General features: G+C 50.6%; 4 protein-coding genes across 4 annotated transcripts; 1 reads left to right on the forward strand and 3 right to left on the reverse strand.

The window, feature by feature from the left end:
* Positions 1-1,340: 1,340 nt before the first annotated feature.
* Z519_08867 (uncharacterized protein) lies at positions 1,341-1,875 on the reverse strand (the record flags this gene model as incomplete). Its single annotated transcript, XM_016766594.1, has 2 exons — positions 1,341-1,644; positions 1,676-1,875. 2 exons carry the CDS (start codon positions 1,873-1,875, stop codon positions 1,341-1,343), a joined length of 504 nt encoding a protein of 167 aa, XP_016616892.1.
* A 3,470-nt stretch (positions 1,876-5,345) lies between these two features.
* Positions 5,346-6,167, reverse strand: Z519_08868 (uncharacterized protein; the record flags this gene model as incomplete). Its single annotated transcript, XM_016766595.1, has 1 exon — positions 5,346-6,167. One exon carries the CDS (start codon positions 6,165-6,167, stop codon positions 5,346-5,348), a length of 822 nt encoding a protein of 273 aa, XP_016616893.1.
* Positions 6,168-6,524: 357 nt separating this feature from the next.
* Z519_08869 (uncharacterized protein) lies at positions 6,525-7,155 on the reverse strand (the record flags this gene model as incomplete). The annotated part of the gene is made up of 3 exons (XM_016766596.1): positions 6,525-6,709; positions 6,761-6,976; positions 7,026-7,155. 3 exons carry the CDS (start codon positions 7,153-7,155, stop codon positions 6,525-6,527), a joined length of 531 nt encoding a protein of 176 aa, XP_016616894.1.
* Positions 7,156-13,226: 6,071 nt separating this feature from the next.
* Positions 13,227-14,673, forward strand: Z519_08870 (uncharacterized protein; the record flags this gene model as incomplete). The annotated part of the gene is made up of 3 exons (XM_016766597.1): positions 13,227-13,554; positions 13,605-14,226; positions 14,277-14,673. The coding sequence occupies 3 exons, from the start codon at positions 13,227-13,229 to the stop codon at positions 14,671-14,673; spliced, it is 1,347 nt and encodes a 448-aa protein (XP_016616895.1).
* Positions 14,674-14,717: the final 44 nt, after the last annotated feature.

A 14,717-nucleotide genomic window follows, 5' to 3' on the forward strand; every position in this document is an offset into this window, starting at 1 on the left:
GTATATGCTCCGGTCCGCCTTTGATCTAGCGATTTTCTGAGAACCGGTCCTTCGAATGAACTTCAATCTTCATCTCTTTATAAGCATCGCGTGCCTTGGTGGAGGCTAGATTCTTGTTGGACGAAAGGTTAAGTTGTGGACCTGTCTGGTTGATTGTGTCCTCTCCCCTTGGCTATTCAGAGAGACTCTGCCTGTTTATATATACATTGGCCTGTAACCACAAGAGCATTCCTGAAACCTCCTACTCCGTCGCCATCCTGCCACAGAACTGCAGGAACAACGAGGTTGAGGCAGTTTGCGCAGTTGGTGAAGCGTCTAACGTCTCAGGTGGTTTGCCCCAATGGTGCTCTCGCGACCCTGTCAACAATTCTGTAAGTATAGACTCTCATGTTCTTGATAAATCTGAAACAACAAGTTTACGATCATGGGCCTTGTGGAGGAGATCTTTGATAACACACGTCGTCCTCTCTTCACCTTTGCTCTGCTCAATGACTTTCTGGTGTGAAGTGAAATTTGCGAAGACGAGGAACTATCTTGAGCTCGAGTTAGTGTAGGGTTCTATCGGTTCGCAGATTCTACGTATGCACTCATTCTCAGACAAACCCCTCTTGTGGATGCACCATCGGAGGCGAGGACTTTGGCAACAGACTTGAAATAGCCTGTTGCTATAAGGATCGATCCGGACGAAACGATTGTCGATCCCTTGAGCAGGATCGACCGTACGGACTTCTTCAACCTCAGTATGTTATTCCGCAAGTAGTTCTTGATCCTCCAATTCAGCTCCCTGTAGAAACTGATGATAGCGGTGCCATCGCTTGTATTACGGAAGGGCTTTCCTTCCCAAGTGAGACTCCAGTTAGAGAAGCCCAGACGCGACAGTTGCCACTGACAGTGCGCTTCCATAATTCTCCAGAGAAACCGGTCCTCGGTTTGACTTTGCCAATACAGCAAGGAACGTTGATAGTCAAATACTGTTCGTGGTTGCAGGGTTGTCGTCTTTGGAGGTCAACTTGATCTTCAAAATGGACCATTTTTCGACCCATATCGAAAGTGGGCGCGGAAGCCGTTGTCATTCTCCATCCCAGGACCAACCTGGAGCCCATTTAGCATTCGGGAACGGAGAAAGCGACGGATGGCAGGGATTCTGCTCATTTAGCCAGCACATAGAAACGCCATATTTCTCTGGTACCTCCCGTACTGAATGAGATGCATGGTTTGAGAACTCGTCTGCGTCACGAGCCTTTACTAACGACTTCCATTGTTTGGGGTCTACCGTGTAAAATTGAACAAGGACTTTCGAGAATTCCCCAGTGGCGACAGCTGGAAGTGCAATTGGAGTGTTAGACATTTCCTCGTTTACCACGACTGTCGGCGTCGAAATCCATGATAAGAGGTTCTTGTAGCACGTTGATGTATGTGGTGACGACAACCCCAATACGTGGCAGGACAGCTGGCGAGACTCGTTCAGCACTGGCGCCGAGAGCTCTAGCTGTTGGGCGACGTTCCTTGGTGATGGAACGGCCATCAATGATGTCCCATTGAGGTTGAATAGCATTAAACTCTGCTAGGTCTGCCGTCTCTATCCCCTTTGGAGGTCTATCGACGGATTCTTGGAGTTGCCGTATCTGAAACGGCATCGAACAGCTGGCTGAGAATATAAATTGTTTCTCGATACATTGAATTTTGCTCATAGCCGTAACTGAAGCTTTTGCGCCTTTCAGCTATCGCCTTCATGTTGCTGTAGGTGCTGTTCCTTATTGACTCTAAACTAGCTTGCTGAGCTTGTTCGAGCTTTTCGGCCAACCATGGACTCGTTATAGGCGAAGGCTTGATACTCAACTCCGAACTGGCTCTCCCTTTGACACCATTCTTCATGTTTGCAAAGAGACGTATCTCCTTTGTGCTCATACCAACCCTCCCACTGTATCCAGTGAATTTTACCACGACCAACTGGGAATGGTCATCGCCTTTCACGACACCCTCGATGTATTCTTCATGGGAGATATTTCCGCCTTCACCCAGAGCGCACACAAAGAAGCCTCAGTTTTCTGCCGCCACCCAGGTGAACTGATGCTGCAGGGAAGCGCACTCGAGACTTACGATTTCATAACGTTCTTCGCCATTTTCGTCTGGGTGAGAGATGCCTAGATGCCGGACAAGGTTGATGGTATATGTCTCGCTCTTAGGCAACCACGATGGAGGCGTATCATTCGGCGGCAACATCTGACGCGTGATGGTGAGGATGTACATAGGATGGGATCTTCGACCGAAGTCCCGGAGCGTATTGAAGCCAAATTGTGGATCCTCCTCGACATTGATATTGGCACATAGGTGTAACAGGAGTCCGTGTCCATTCGAACAGCCACGGGTGACTTTACAGTTACTATATTCTTTGGTCAAGTCAGAGATCCTGAGACTAACGTCAGAGGTTTTTGTGCTGTTGTCATTCAGTTGTTGTGGTAGAGTCGAGGAAGTGTAGATGTCTGATATTGGACTAGCCTGATTAGGCAAGACAGAAACCTGGTGACACAGTCTGCCACGGAATATGTACCTCAAGAGCGCTCAATAATTTCAAAGTGACCGCGATATCGAATGTAATTAACGGTATAGGATGAATGACAGAGGACCACTATTTCCAAGTTAAATGATATGCTCATTACCAACGAAGGCCATCTCGGTTCTAACAGCAAAGGACTCAATTTTGGAGTTCTTCTGATCGACTGTATTGGGCAAATTACCTCCATATTGCAGCAATTGCAATTTCATGATCTTGAAATCTGTCTAGTGTTCACCAGGATCTGAATGGTTAGCAAAGGCAAATCTATTATGCAGCTCTAGCAAGTCGTACTGGGGGACGCTGGGACTGTGCTAGAATGGGCTATGATGTTATACAAGGAAGAGCCGGAACTCGGACTTACACTTTTAGAGAAATAGCTTCGAAGCAGAAATAAGTCTGGCAGCTTTGAGATTGTAGTCGACTTAGAGGCCGTAGAAGGAGATTTTTATTTCCCAGAGCTTTCGTGAGGTATATAAATCAATTTATGTTTGGCTGGTGGGAAGCACCTTCTTCCACACTCCGGTGTCCTTACCGCAGAGACCGTATCAGAAGCACTGCACATGCTGAGCAAGCACCTCCTCGGATTGATCCTCGGTTTGAATCAGAGGGATGTCGTACTGCTTCGGAGAACCGTCCGCATTTGCGTGGCGGAGACGGTTCCGTAGAAAGCATGAGAGAATATTGTACCTCAACAAAGGAAATTCAGAGTGTCGTCAGTGGACGCACGTGCCTCGACGACGAAAATGGTCAACTTGTTGCTGAAACAGCATCGCTCCCGTGGCGAAGTGTGCATAAACAAGCGTGCGGAAGCGGTATTGACCTCCGAAGCAGTGTACCGATATCAATGTGGTAATGGAGCCGTTAAATGCGAGGAGCCATAGACATTGGGTGAGGGGTTCTATAGGTGTCCACGATGTGATCGAATGGCAAAGCCGATGCAACCAGAGGTTCCTCTGGTGTCTCTGAGTCATCGATGTGGCTGTTGTAGTGGAGGGTCTTCTCAAGGCTTGTGCTTTTCTAAACTGTTATTTGTGGAGACTCTGATGCCGTGATGCAAGTTTAGGTTTTCAAGTTGATTTGGTTGGGAGTCCGAAGATGGTCCCTCGAATGAGAATAGGGCCACGGCAAAAGGCATGAGGGATCTTAAGGCCCTCATGGAGCGGAATCGCTAAATGTCCTCGGAAATATAATGTCCGTGGCCAGCCTGTTTGCGGCCTGGCCTCCAATGGTTTGGTAAAGGAAGTAATATCTTGAGCAACCATGTTGTTTAATACATTGGATCAAGTAAGGGAGGTAACAAGCCAATGACTGTCCGATGTTGCTGTTCGGTTCCAGCTCTTTCAAATGGATTTTTGCTCAGCTCGGCATTCGTCTCCTTGATCCGTCTTGCCGTGTTTCTGAATGTCGCTCGTAGGCGTTCCGCTAGAGTTTTTTTTTGTTTGTTTTTTTTGTTTTTTGACGCAGTGGCTGAACTCGATGGCGTCCCCGGATCTAGTGCTAAAAGTGACGATAGTCTTTCCTTCTTGTAGGAGACGGGGAGGCTCCGAGATTCCATGACTGATATTTTTCCTTTTCGGAGAAATTGAGGACAGCACCAATTGAAGAAAGCCTTGTCTAGCTCAGCCCCTGATTTGCAGCCTGCATGCCGTGTACTGATGATGGGTCATATGGACCATGTTTAAGCGGACATCTACGAGGATGTATTTGCCTAATAGGGTGAGAGTCGGATTCTGTTACCGACTTTGACATCTGAGTCCAGGAGCTAAGGGCGGAGAGGGTACTGTCGGGCGTGTCGTTGACAAGGCTGCGCCATACAGCTAAATGTTTCTTACTCGAAATTTGACGTTACTGATGCCGGAAAGATGTCCTTGATGACTATTAAGGTAGGAAAGAAGACCTTGCTGAAGTGACTGTCAGAAAATCCCTTGGCCTTGTCGAAATGTTGGTCGGTGCGCCATTTCTGCGGCATGGACACCCGTTCGTTACCATAAAAACATCTGCGGATCTGGCGCGAATTCTGATTGACGCACAGGCTTTGCAGAATCTTTGCCTGATCCATCGGCGAATTCTGACCGTGTGCATCGGTTAGGCATTAGAAGTCCTTAGCGGCTGCGACATGGGTGGCTCAGGGCTCTAAAGTTCTTAGACCTTCTGGTTCTCTGAAGTCTTCAACAGAAAGAAATTTTGCACGGTGCGAATCTCCCGACTCAGATATGTATATAACACGTTCTTTGCGTCACGTCGCTCTTGAAGATCTTCATGTCTCCTTTTCATGGATTCAATTATTCCAATCCATTGCAACAATCGTGGTGGTCCGGCTTGTGGTGAGAATGACTGCGTGTTCTTGTTGGATGTCTGGATCTGACTTGTAACTATCAATGACCAGGAAAAGTGTGGATTGGGCCAAATATATATGCTGGCTGCGTAAGCATAGCTCCCCTCAAACATTATCTTCTGGCAATTGACGGAGCAACAGAGAACATGTAGAATTACTATTAGAACCACACTTCCTTTCCCTTTCCCTTCCTATCGGGATATCCTTTCCACTTACTGCTATCCCTTCCTATCGGGATACCTATGCCACCCATTACGTCCCGTCCGCCTTGCCTTTGACCAAGTCTATCAAAAACCAATACTCAAATAAGAACAAACGTTTCAAACAATAGCACCCACAAACTTTTGCGTCATATGTCAGACGATATTTCAATCCAAAGCACCATGCCCACCTTCAACGAAACGACCAATCCAGGGTTCAAGTGTCATGACTTGTTGTCAGAAGTTGTCATGTCTACTGAAACCCTCCGTGTGAAGAGTTTGGATCATACGGATCTTGCAAAGTGTTGAAACCTGAGATATCATACGTCCCAGAAACTTGTCCAGCGCTTTGCAGATATTGTTGTTGGTCCAAACCACTCGACGACGATGTGTATGCCGAATCGGTTCCCGGAGATGTCCTGTGTATCATCTGGTCTTCCAATGCCGTGGCATACATGATCTGCGCTGCTGATGAGGTAGTGTATGAGATCTGCTCGTCCGCAGCAGTGAAATGCGGCATGGAGCTGGCAGAGGTGGTGGGGAAAAACAACTGATTTGCCGCGCTGGTTGAAAACCCTAACAGGTTCTTGTCGTCGTCTCTCACGGTATAAGTCGCCGGTGGAAGTGAGCTGAAATGTTGGGGCAGAATCTGCGCAAGAGGTGGGAAAGAGGGCTGCTGCTGAGATTGTGGCGGAGGTGGTGGCATGAGCGAGTGTTGTGTCTCGTGCAACAGCGCGGGGTGCTGCAAAAGAGGGAGTGGCTGGCTCACTGATTGCTTTTGCACGTCGTGCAAGAATGCACCATGTTGAAGCCGATGCAGAGTTTCGGGGAGTAGCTGCTGTGGTAGCATTGGAGGGGCCATGGCTAGGACTGCTTGTTGGTGAGCGCCACTGTGCCATGGCGGCTCCATCCCGTGATGTTGAACACTTAAGCGATCTCTGATGTCTATCGCGTTGTTCGTGTTATAAGCAGCGTTTCCATTCTGACTCCAATGCTCATGGTATTGGCCGTGATGCGCATACATTTGAGGTTGACCATACACGGCGGCTGGCACGACCTGGCCATACCCAGCCATGTATCTTTGGAATCCCCAGCTGGTTTTATTTTTCTGCAATCGACGCCTGGAGAGAGATTAGCTGCAATACGATGTGAAGGGAAAGCAGCTGCGCAAAGAATGGTCTGTTGGTGTATCACCCGCTCAAGGTCGAGAAGCTCTTGCACCAGGATATGCTGTCTCTTGCCAATGTCAAGTCTTCAAGGGGGACGTACGTTGGCTCCTTTCGAACCCTGACCTTCACGCCTCCCTCGCTTAACGCTCTCGTCAAATCGGTGGACTTGGTTAGAGGGGCAAATTTATTGCGTGCATGGACTGTTAACACGTGAGTACCTCTCTAGATGCCAATGTCGCATTGAAGAAGCTTACCTTCAAGGGTCACGCTGGAGACAGAGTTGAGCATTTCCGCGAATAGCCCATCTGGGCTTTTGCCGAGTCAGCAGCGCCAACAAATTTCGGGGTCTGTCCCTCGTACCTCTTGCGCATCTCAAACAGCGTGAATCGAAGAAAGAACATGCCGGCGCATAGTGGGACGAGATCGCTGAAAACGAAGAAGCCGTGGGCTGCGATACGGTCAGTTAAGTTCCAAGACACCGCGGGCCAGAAAAACACACCTTTTCCGTCATTCATCTTGACCACGTGCAGCGAAGACGTCAACGTGCCAGAAAGCGTGTCAGACCTGTTTGACTTGTCGTCAAGTCTAACCAGCTCGGCGGTGCAGAATAAGTACGGGCTGTGGAGCCAGCACCTGCTCGGGTCATCATCAAGAACCGCAAGTTCGACCACTGCAGGAGGATCGAGGGAGAGTCTTTCGTTCTGTGGCTTTTTGGCTGTACTGACGATTAATGTCTCTCTTGCGTGGGCAGCAGTGTCACTCACCGCTAGCACGTTTTTGAGCCGTCAGGACTTGACCATCTCTAGGCTGCTGCTTGATCATCATCTTATACATATCTCTGTTCGCGGTCAGTCTTGTCAGTTCTGCTCCTCCTAACGAAGGTTCTGTCTGCATCTTGAAATCGAGCGTTGCCAACGACGGACCTGGGGATGCGGGATCTAGACTGGATGCGTTCGGCCAGATATGGATCGACAAGGACCAGTGGCTTACGCATGAGGGTTCGGGTCGAGGCTGATGCTGGGACCTGGGGTTTCCGGAATCCAGGCCGAGGCGATGCTTGGTCCACCATATGAGCTGGATACCTAGGTGTGAAGCTGCAAGATGGGTACAGGAAGAATGCCTCAGATTAAGACTGTGTCCAGAAAGGATGGTGGAAGAATATATTCAAGAGATGGTGCAGGGTATTGCGGAGAAGGTGAATTTGACGGTTTTGAAGATGCAGAAGGAGGTGTGAAGATATGGGCGACGGGTAGATGCTGAAGAGGAAGCCACGACTGCAGACGGCCGGATTTAAATGTGCTTTTGGGTCCTCTAGAACGAGGACCTACTCTCAGCAAATGATTCGTGGAGGGAAAGGCGTGATGGGTTTTGATCAGGGAATGGCGATCAGGTTTTCCATTAGCTCGTCACAGACGACGGTAAGGAGGATTTGGGTTAATTCGAGGGCAAACTTTGCTTAAACAAGTTCGAAAACAAGACCAAAGCCGTGAAGAATGTGTGCGGGATGTTTCTGCTAGTTTTCTGCATCAGACAATCAGGGTGCTGCTCCTGGTGTTCGCGGATCCAGCGCAATGGTTCGCGAGGCAGAAAATCCACTCCGGCCAAACTCTGAGATGCAATTTTGTTGAGGGCACCGCACACAGTTCCTCCCGTTTAGCGTGCTATTTTCGGGACTGATAACCGCAGGGTGTGAGGCTGAGGGATATTCGTGAACTTGGTCAACTTTGTAGCAGCCCGCAATGCCCGGCTGAGTGGGAGCACATCGGTCGTAATAGGGTTGTGCAAGAGGCAAACAAACGGTTCAGTAGGCAACCGCTTCTCGAGCTGGCAGGGGGGCTTCGTTCAGATTTTTGGTAGACTCCAGCAAGCTGTACAGATGAATGGACGGATGCTCGAGAGGATGTGAAGCTTTGATGCTGAACAGTTCCTGACTGCGTTATACCGTATCCTACCCAACTGAAGAGCAGGCTCGGCCGTCTGACAGTGCTTACGAAGTCCAGAAGGAACAGCAAAGTCAAGCTGCCGCATCAAACTTGAGTAGCCTCACTGTTGCACAGGCCTTTGGGTGAAGGAGACTTCGAAGTCAAGGAAGCTGACAAAGGAACGATAGCCACCCTGACGACAGAGGACTGCGTGTCAATGGGGTTTTCGGTTGGACAAGCATCGATGCTGTCAAGTGCGAAAGGAGAAGGCAAGGCTCGGTTTTCCAGGTGTACTGGGTCTTTGCCCGCGGCACGAAGATGAGGCGAGCTCAACCGGCGGAGGCGACGAGGGCGAGATGAGCGATGTTGGACTGAGGCGGAATGGGGGGAGGAGCAGGAGCAGGAGCAGGAGCAGGAGGAGGCAATCTCAAGAATCCTCGATGTGTATCATCGACAGTTGCAAGGATGGCGTTGGTGGGTGATAATTCCGGCACAACAGCAGCTTGTCGTCCAGCTTCTGACTTCTGATGTAGGTATGAATAGGTGGCAAGGTTGTCGTCCACTGCCGTCGTGTACAGTTAATGTTCAATGCAAGTTGAAGTGGCAAGGTAGCTGAAGGTCGCAATAGCGGCTGCGAAAATGACTGCGCTGCCCGCAAAGTCTACAATTCTCTTCCACTTCCAAAAACTCTCACAGGTGCTTCCTTTCACCTCTCTTATGTTCTCGCCGCCTCAACGCCTCACCCGTGGCCAATGCAGGGTAAAAAATATGGATGGCTCGTATCCCTGCGGATCACAGCATCCTTTGCGCCCGATCTGACCGGCCCTCTCACTCTCGCGCAAGCAAAGTCGCTCTGGGCTGCTGTTCAGTCGCCTCTCCTCATACTCGGTAACACAAATGTGAGTTCAATCAGATAGGCGGGACCTCCCCTCCAAATCGAGATCCAGTGCTCCGAGCGTCGATGGTTGGCAGTCGGTTCAGGCCTTGTGGAAAGGGTACCCACGGCTTGCTGGGATCAGAAGCTCCAAAACGAGACCCGAGGAGCAGAAAATACTAACAACACAGGCGCAGCCGACTGAGCAAGAGAAGATGTCTTCGACTAGTAGCTGCTGCTGCTATTGCGAAGCGTGCAGTCAGGCAAGGAACATGTCAACATCGTGAATTGACAGTGCGGCATAGCTTCTCATGCAGGTTGGGGCGCTTGGACGCGGCCAGCATCGTGGAAAGGAATCAGCTCGCTCCTCAAGATTCACAAATCGGACAAATCGGCCAACCCGATCGAGCTTCGTTGCTTCAAGACAGCTCTCGTGCTACGATGATGCCCAGATTGGTTCGTGCCCGCGCATTGGCCACCGATCAAAGAAGTAAGCCTGATGGTGAATCAAACCAAGACCAGGACAGAAATGAGCAGCCGGGGGTATTGTTCTGATCAAAGGAGGGATAGGTCAAGGCGCGTACGAGGCTGCACCGTGGTGTGGGTCTCACCAGGTGAAAGAGACGCCACCCCAGGTCCGAGGCGTCATGGTTGTGTATCCGTCACGCAAACATGTTGTCTGCTTTCTGTGCAGAGGGTCCCCGCCCGCAGCGGCTTGCGTTGCATTGCTGCCATCCGGGTCGCTGGCGCCAACGGCGTGGGATGTGGGATATCAACCAGAGAACCGAACGCGTAAGTTGCAAACAATGAACAAGAGAGGGCCAAAACATCCGCCAACAAAAGGCCATGTGGCCAGCAATCAGTGTGATTTGACCACGGCGGTGAGGATTGAACGCGACTAGCAGTCCTTGAGGCAGCATCGTGACTAGGGCGGGTTCGACATCCATTGGTCACTTATTCAGCTGTTTCGCTGCCCATGTCCGCGCCGGCATTTCCAGCCTTACGGGCACTGTCAACTCGCTAGTCGAAGACGTTGGTGGTGGCTTGTAGGAACAAAGGAGATTGGGCTTTGACCACGAGGGCGGCCCCCCCCCAAATGATGCCGCTCACACCTTGCCCCTAAAGCCAATCCCTGGAGCTGATGGCGGCTGCAACATCTTTCAGGTCTCAAGCCAGCTAATTGGGCTCCCCATCAAGCTCGGATCACACTGGCAGATCGTACCGACTGTGCACAAAACTTCAATATACTCGTTCCAAGACACTGGACAGTTCCAATCACAGCAGAAAATTGGTGAAAAGGAATCAGATTCCATGTTGATCCCGAGGCTTCTGGCGATGGAAAAGAACACGCAAAGCTCTCTTAGTTGCGCCACACCTTTGACTTCCACTGGGAACTATTGCCTATGGTGGTAGGCGAAGACCAGCAATTGGCTGGGTTTCTTTTTCGAGCTGCTTCCCAAGAGGTCATCCGCGACATTTGCCGTATCAAGACTTCGCTTACCAAGTATTATTACATGCGTTATCGCCCACAATCGTTTCTGTGGGATTCGAGCCGACTTTCCCGTCTAGCGGTGGGTTAGCATCTCGGTCAAGCAAAGCCCACATCTCGGTAAAGCTGAGTGACATGAGCATTATGGAATTTGAGATGCGAATCATGACACTTGGTGAATGCCGCCTCGAACAAAATCCTGACCGCACAATTTACTAGTGACCATCGCATGAGAGCAGGAAGAAGTGAAATGCATTGATTGAGCACCTCGAGCAGATCCGAAGCGATCACAGTGCAAATACAATGGCGTCCACTCCTCGACGACTGGGGATAGAAGACCGCACGAATCGGGTGTTGCAGCCATTGATGGTCACCATTGCCTGCCCAAGTTTGTCCCTCGGTTGTGCAGGAGGTGCATGTGGGAATAGTGATGACTTCACGATTCCTTCCCTCCTTGGGTACGACGCCCATGAGGGTCCAGGCCATGCAGCCTCTGACAAAACCTGTCAACATCGACTGATCGAGCCCATCGTATGCATGCGCCGCGTTTGTGGAGGGGGTTTTTTTGGGCGTGTGGAGAAGCATGATCTAGTCGCATGGAGTGCCGAAGAGTTTCCCGACCAGGGAAGCCCTCAGCTCCTCTTCATCTTTACCTGGTCTTTGCTGGGACTGCCCTGAAGCAGGCGACCAAGTTTGGTGTCTGCATGTTTCAAGACAACTACGTCGGGAGTTTCTTGTAATCCAGGATAGGGCGCCGAGGTTAGAGCTTTGTCCCACCTACGGTGTGCTGGGCTTCCCTTTCAGTACAATGTTCATCGGTCAACATCCTTTTCTAGCTACAACAGATTGTCATAGGTCCCAATCGGGACACCACCGCCGTGCACTATAATAAGCGACGCAGGTTGTTTCCTTTGGCTAGGTTCTGCAAAATGCAACCACCAATGGCGCCCGTGCTTCAGAGTGCTTTATCGTACTTTGTCGCTGGTATTCGGCGGTCCATGCCAGAATTTTGTGTGTTAGGTTAGCGGCACAGATCGAACCTACTGCCGTATACGGGTTGAACGTCCCCTACTTGTTCCTACAAGTACACACCACGTCCCTGTCAAGACAAGTCGAGCAACACGACATCCACGTGGCTGCAGGGGCGGCCCACATGGTGATCGCGTGGCCAATGCACAGGCAGCACTATTATCATCCACCTGCATGATCCAGCCTCCAGCAGACCATAGTAAATCCCCTCGAGTCTTCTTGGGCGTGTCATTACTTGAGCGCCTGGCAGCGATTTCCGGCGTGTCCAATTGTGGCCCAAATCAGGACGGAGCACACCTCGCTTCGAGCATGCAATTGCGTAGGTGGCACCCACGCTGCTCCTTGGACGGCGTGACCAAATGAGATTAGTTGATTTCGCTTCGACGATACAAGCCATGAACATTTCGAAGAGCTGTCATCGCTGGCCAAACGCCATCGTTCCTGCGGATCGAGAACCCTTGTCCACGCTCAGCTCAAAGAGCTGTCACAGGCTGAGAGTTGAAGTCCACAGCTTTCGGATCCTCTACAAGAAGAAAACTCGCTCCGTCCATTCTTCCCTTGTCTCGTATCCGGTGGCGCAGACTGCTTATAAGGTTCTACATACCCCCACCATGCTTTCGAAGAGATGCATGCAGACTATTGCCAATTCGGCACTCCCGATGTTCTTTGATCTAATCGCCAATGACAGATTTGACGACATTCTGACATGTAGGGTCACTGTCTGCATCTCGCCAGGGTCCTTCTCTACTGGCCAATCTGCAGTGTTAGTTGGCTGGCTGAATATGCCGTCAAATTGCCATGTCCTAGTTCAGGTGAGCTAGAGTTGCCCCGAATGCGGTCTGAAAGACGTCGCGATCCTCTTCCATATGCTTACGATAGCAATACAAGTTTGGATGCACCGTGGACCGGGTTTCATGAAACCAACATGGTCAACTTTCCACTCTCCAGCCCAAGTAGCTCCACTTCGGTTATCCTCGGTTCTCTCGTCCACTCCAGCCTTCTTTTCTCTCTTCTTTTCATCCGCTACAACGTTCTTACAGGAGCAGCCCCAGAAAAGACCAAAAAGGTGTCATTGGCGAAGAGAGTTGGATTCAAAACGATCTTCCACCATGCAAGCATCCAGGAGCACTCACCTCGTTCGTCCCTGGCAACTAGCTTCAGGGCTGTAGATGTAGATCTGCTTCTCCCTGATGATCTATCCAACCACCCCCTACCCTGATCAATGCTTCGAACCTTAGGACTTTCCCCCTTCGTGAGCTTGTCATCAGCATCTATTGCTCTCCGATGCGTAGTTCATTTGAATTGGCATTATAGCTGATGCTGTCATGGCAATCAACGCAGCATACGCGCATTGACGTTTGAAGACAATGCGACACAACGTGCACAAGCTATCCTACATTCCCTCAAGTTCATTCGGAACAAGTGAAGCGTATAAATCCGATATATCCTCATAGCCGGGGCTAGTGGTCGTAGGACCATCCATCTGAGAGGTGACTAAATGGGATGGAGTGAAGTACGGTAGACCAATGGACTTGCAGCTATTCCTACGGTGAATCTTTCGCGCGAATGAGGACAACCTCCTTCCTTGTCCGGAGCTCTTCGAGACTCGGGAACACGATAATTGCCCTTTAGCACAAGCGGGCTATGCAGGATGAATCCGACGCTCTGGTCAAGACATGGACGCGACCGTCCTATTCTCACTCTGTTTGCCCTCTTTGTCGCTTGGAAGTCATTGATAATCCTGGTTACTCTGGCCGCTCCAGGAGTCGGATATGACACGTCCACGAGTCTCCTGTCCTGGAAAGATGGACGTGACCGAATTATATCAACCACCCCGGATGACATGTCCAGCGAGTGGCTCAAGTTCGTTCGATGGGATGCTGTATACTACGCACATCTGTCAGACCAGGGACACGTTTTTGAGCAGGAATGGGCTTTTGGCATTGGTCAATCGACAGCGATGTCCTGGACCAGCAGGTGTACGGTGGCTTGTCGCGCGTGTATGAGCTCTATGCTGACAATATCCTAGGTCTTTCCCGACTGGGGATAACCTCCGACCCGCCTTCATTGCTGGCCGGTATATTGTTGTCACACATCGCCCACTGGCTGTCTGTTATCCAGCTGTGGGCGTTGACAAAAGTTCTCACCGGGGCCGACCAAGCCACCAACTCTCTGCTACCTTTCGCCGCTGCAGCGCTCCATATCTTCTCACCGGCAGGAGTATTTCTTGCCGCCCCCCAGTCCGAAAGCGTCTTTGCTTGTCTCTCCATGTCTGGTTTCCTGGGATACATCCACGCAACCCAGCATTTTCACAGAGGCCTGGTGTTTGCCGGCTGTGCTACCATAATTTGCGTTGGCATGTCTTTCGGTACTGCCACCATGGTCCGGAGCAATGGCATTTTGGCCGGAATACCCTTCCTCATCGAAGCCCTCTCCAGCGTCATGGCAATTTTTTTTCAGGGCCTGTCGGCTTCGCGATTCAGCCGACTGGCCTCGGTCGTTGCTGGTGGTGTCCTGGTGGCATTTGGGATGGTGTATCCACAAGCACGGGCGTATTGGGAATACTGCTATGGCCGCGGTGCTGAAGATAAGAGATCCTGGTGCAATCAGACAGTACCGTCCATATTCACCTGGGTCCAGTCTCATTACTGGTGAGCCTCCTGTTGCCTTCTACCGCAACTACAGCTGATAAACTCTACAGGAATGTCGGCCCCTTTCGCTACTGGACTGTGTCGAATTTGCCGCTGTTTCTCTTGGCCGCACCTATGCTCTGGGTTCTAATCTACTCCACCGTCGATGTCATACGACACCCTCGACTTCTCATCCGACGCGCCCCGCAATCACCAACACCAGCTTCTGCTGGAGAACGCGTGTTGCTCAGCCTGGCCCTGCCACAACTTATACTTGCACTCCTTGCATTGACAAGCTATCATGTACAAATCATCACGAGGATATCTTCTGGCTATCCATTGTGGTACATATGGTTAGCGACTAAGCTTCAAACGGAGTCGAAGCGAACTTCAGTAGTGATTCGGTGGATGGTGATCTATGCTCTGATTCAAGCTGGCCTATATGCATCATTTCTGCCTCCGGCTTGATACCAAACCTCTTTGTCAACTTCCCTGGAAATCAGCTCCAAACA

This window comes from Cladophialophora bantiana, assembly GCF_000835475.1.
Source record: "Cladophialophora bantiana CBS 173.52 unplaced genomic scaffold supercont1.14, whole genome shotgun sequence".
Classification (NCBI taxonomy): Eukaryota; Fungi; Ascomycota; class Eurotiomycetes; order Chaetothyriales; family Herpotrichiellaceae; genus Cladophialophora; species Cladophialophora bantiana.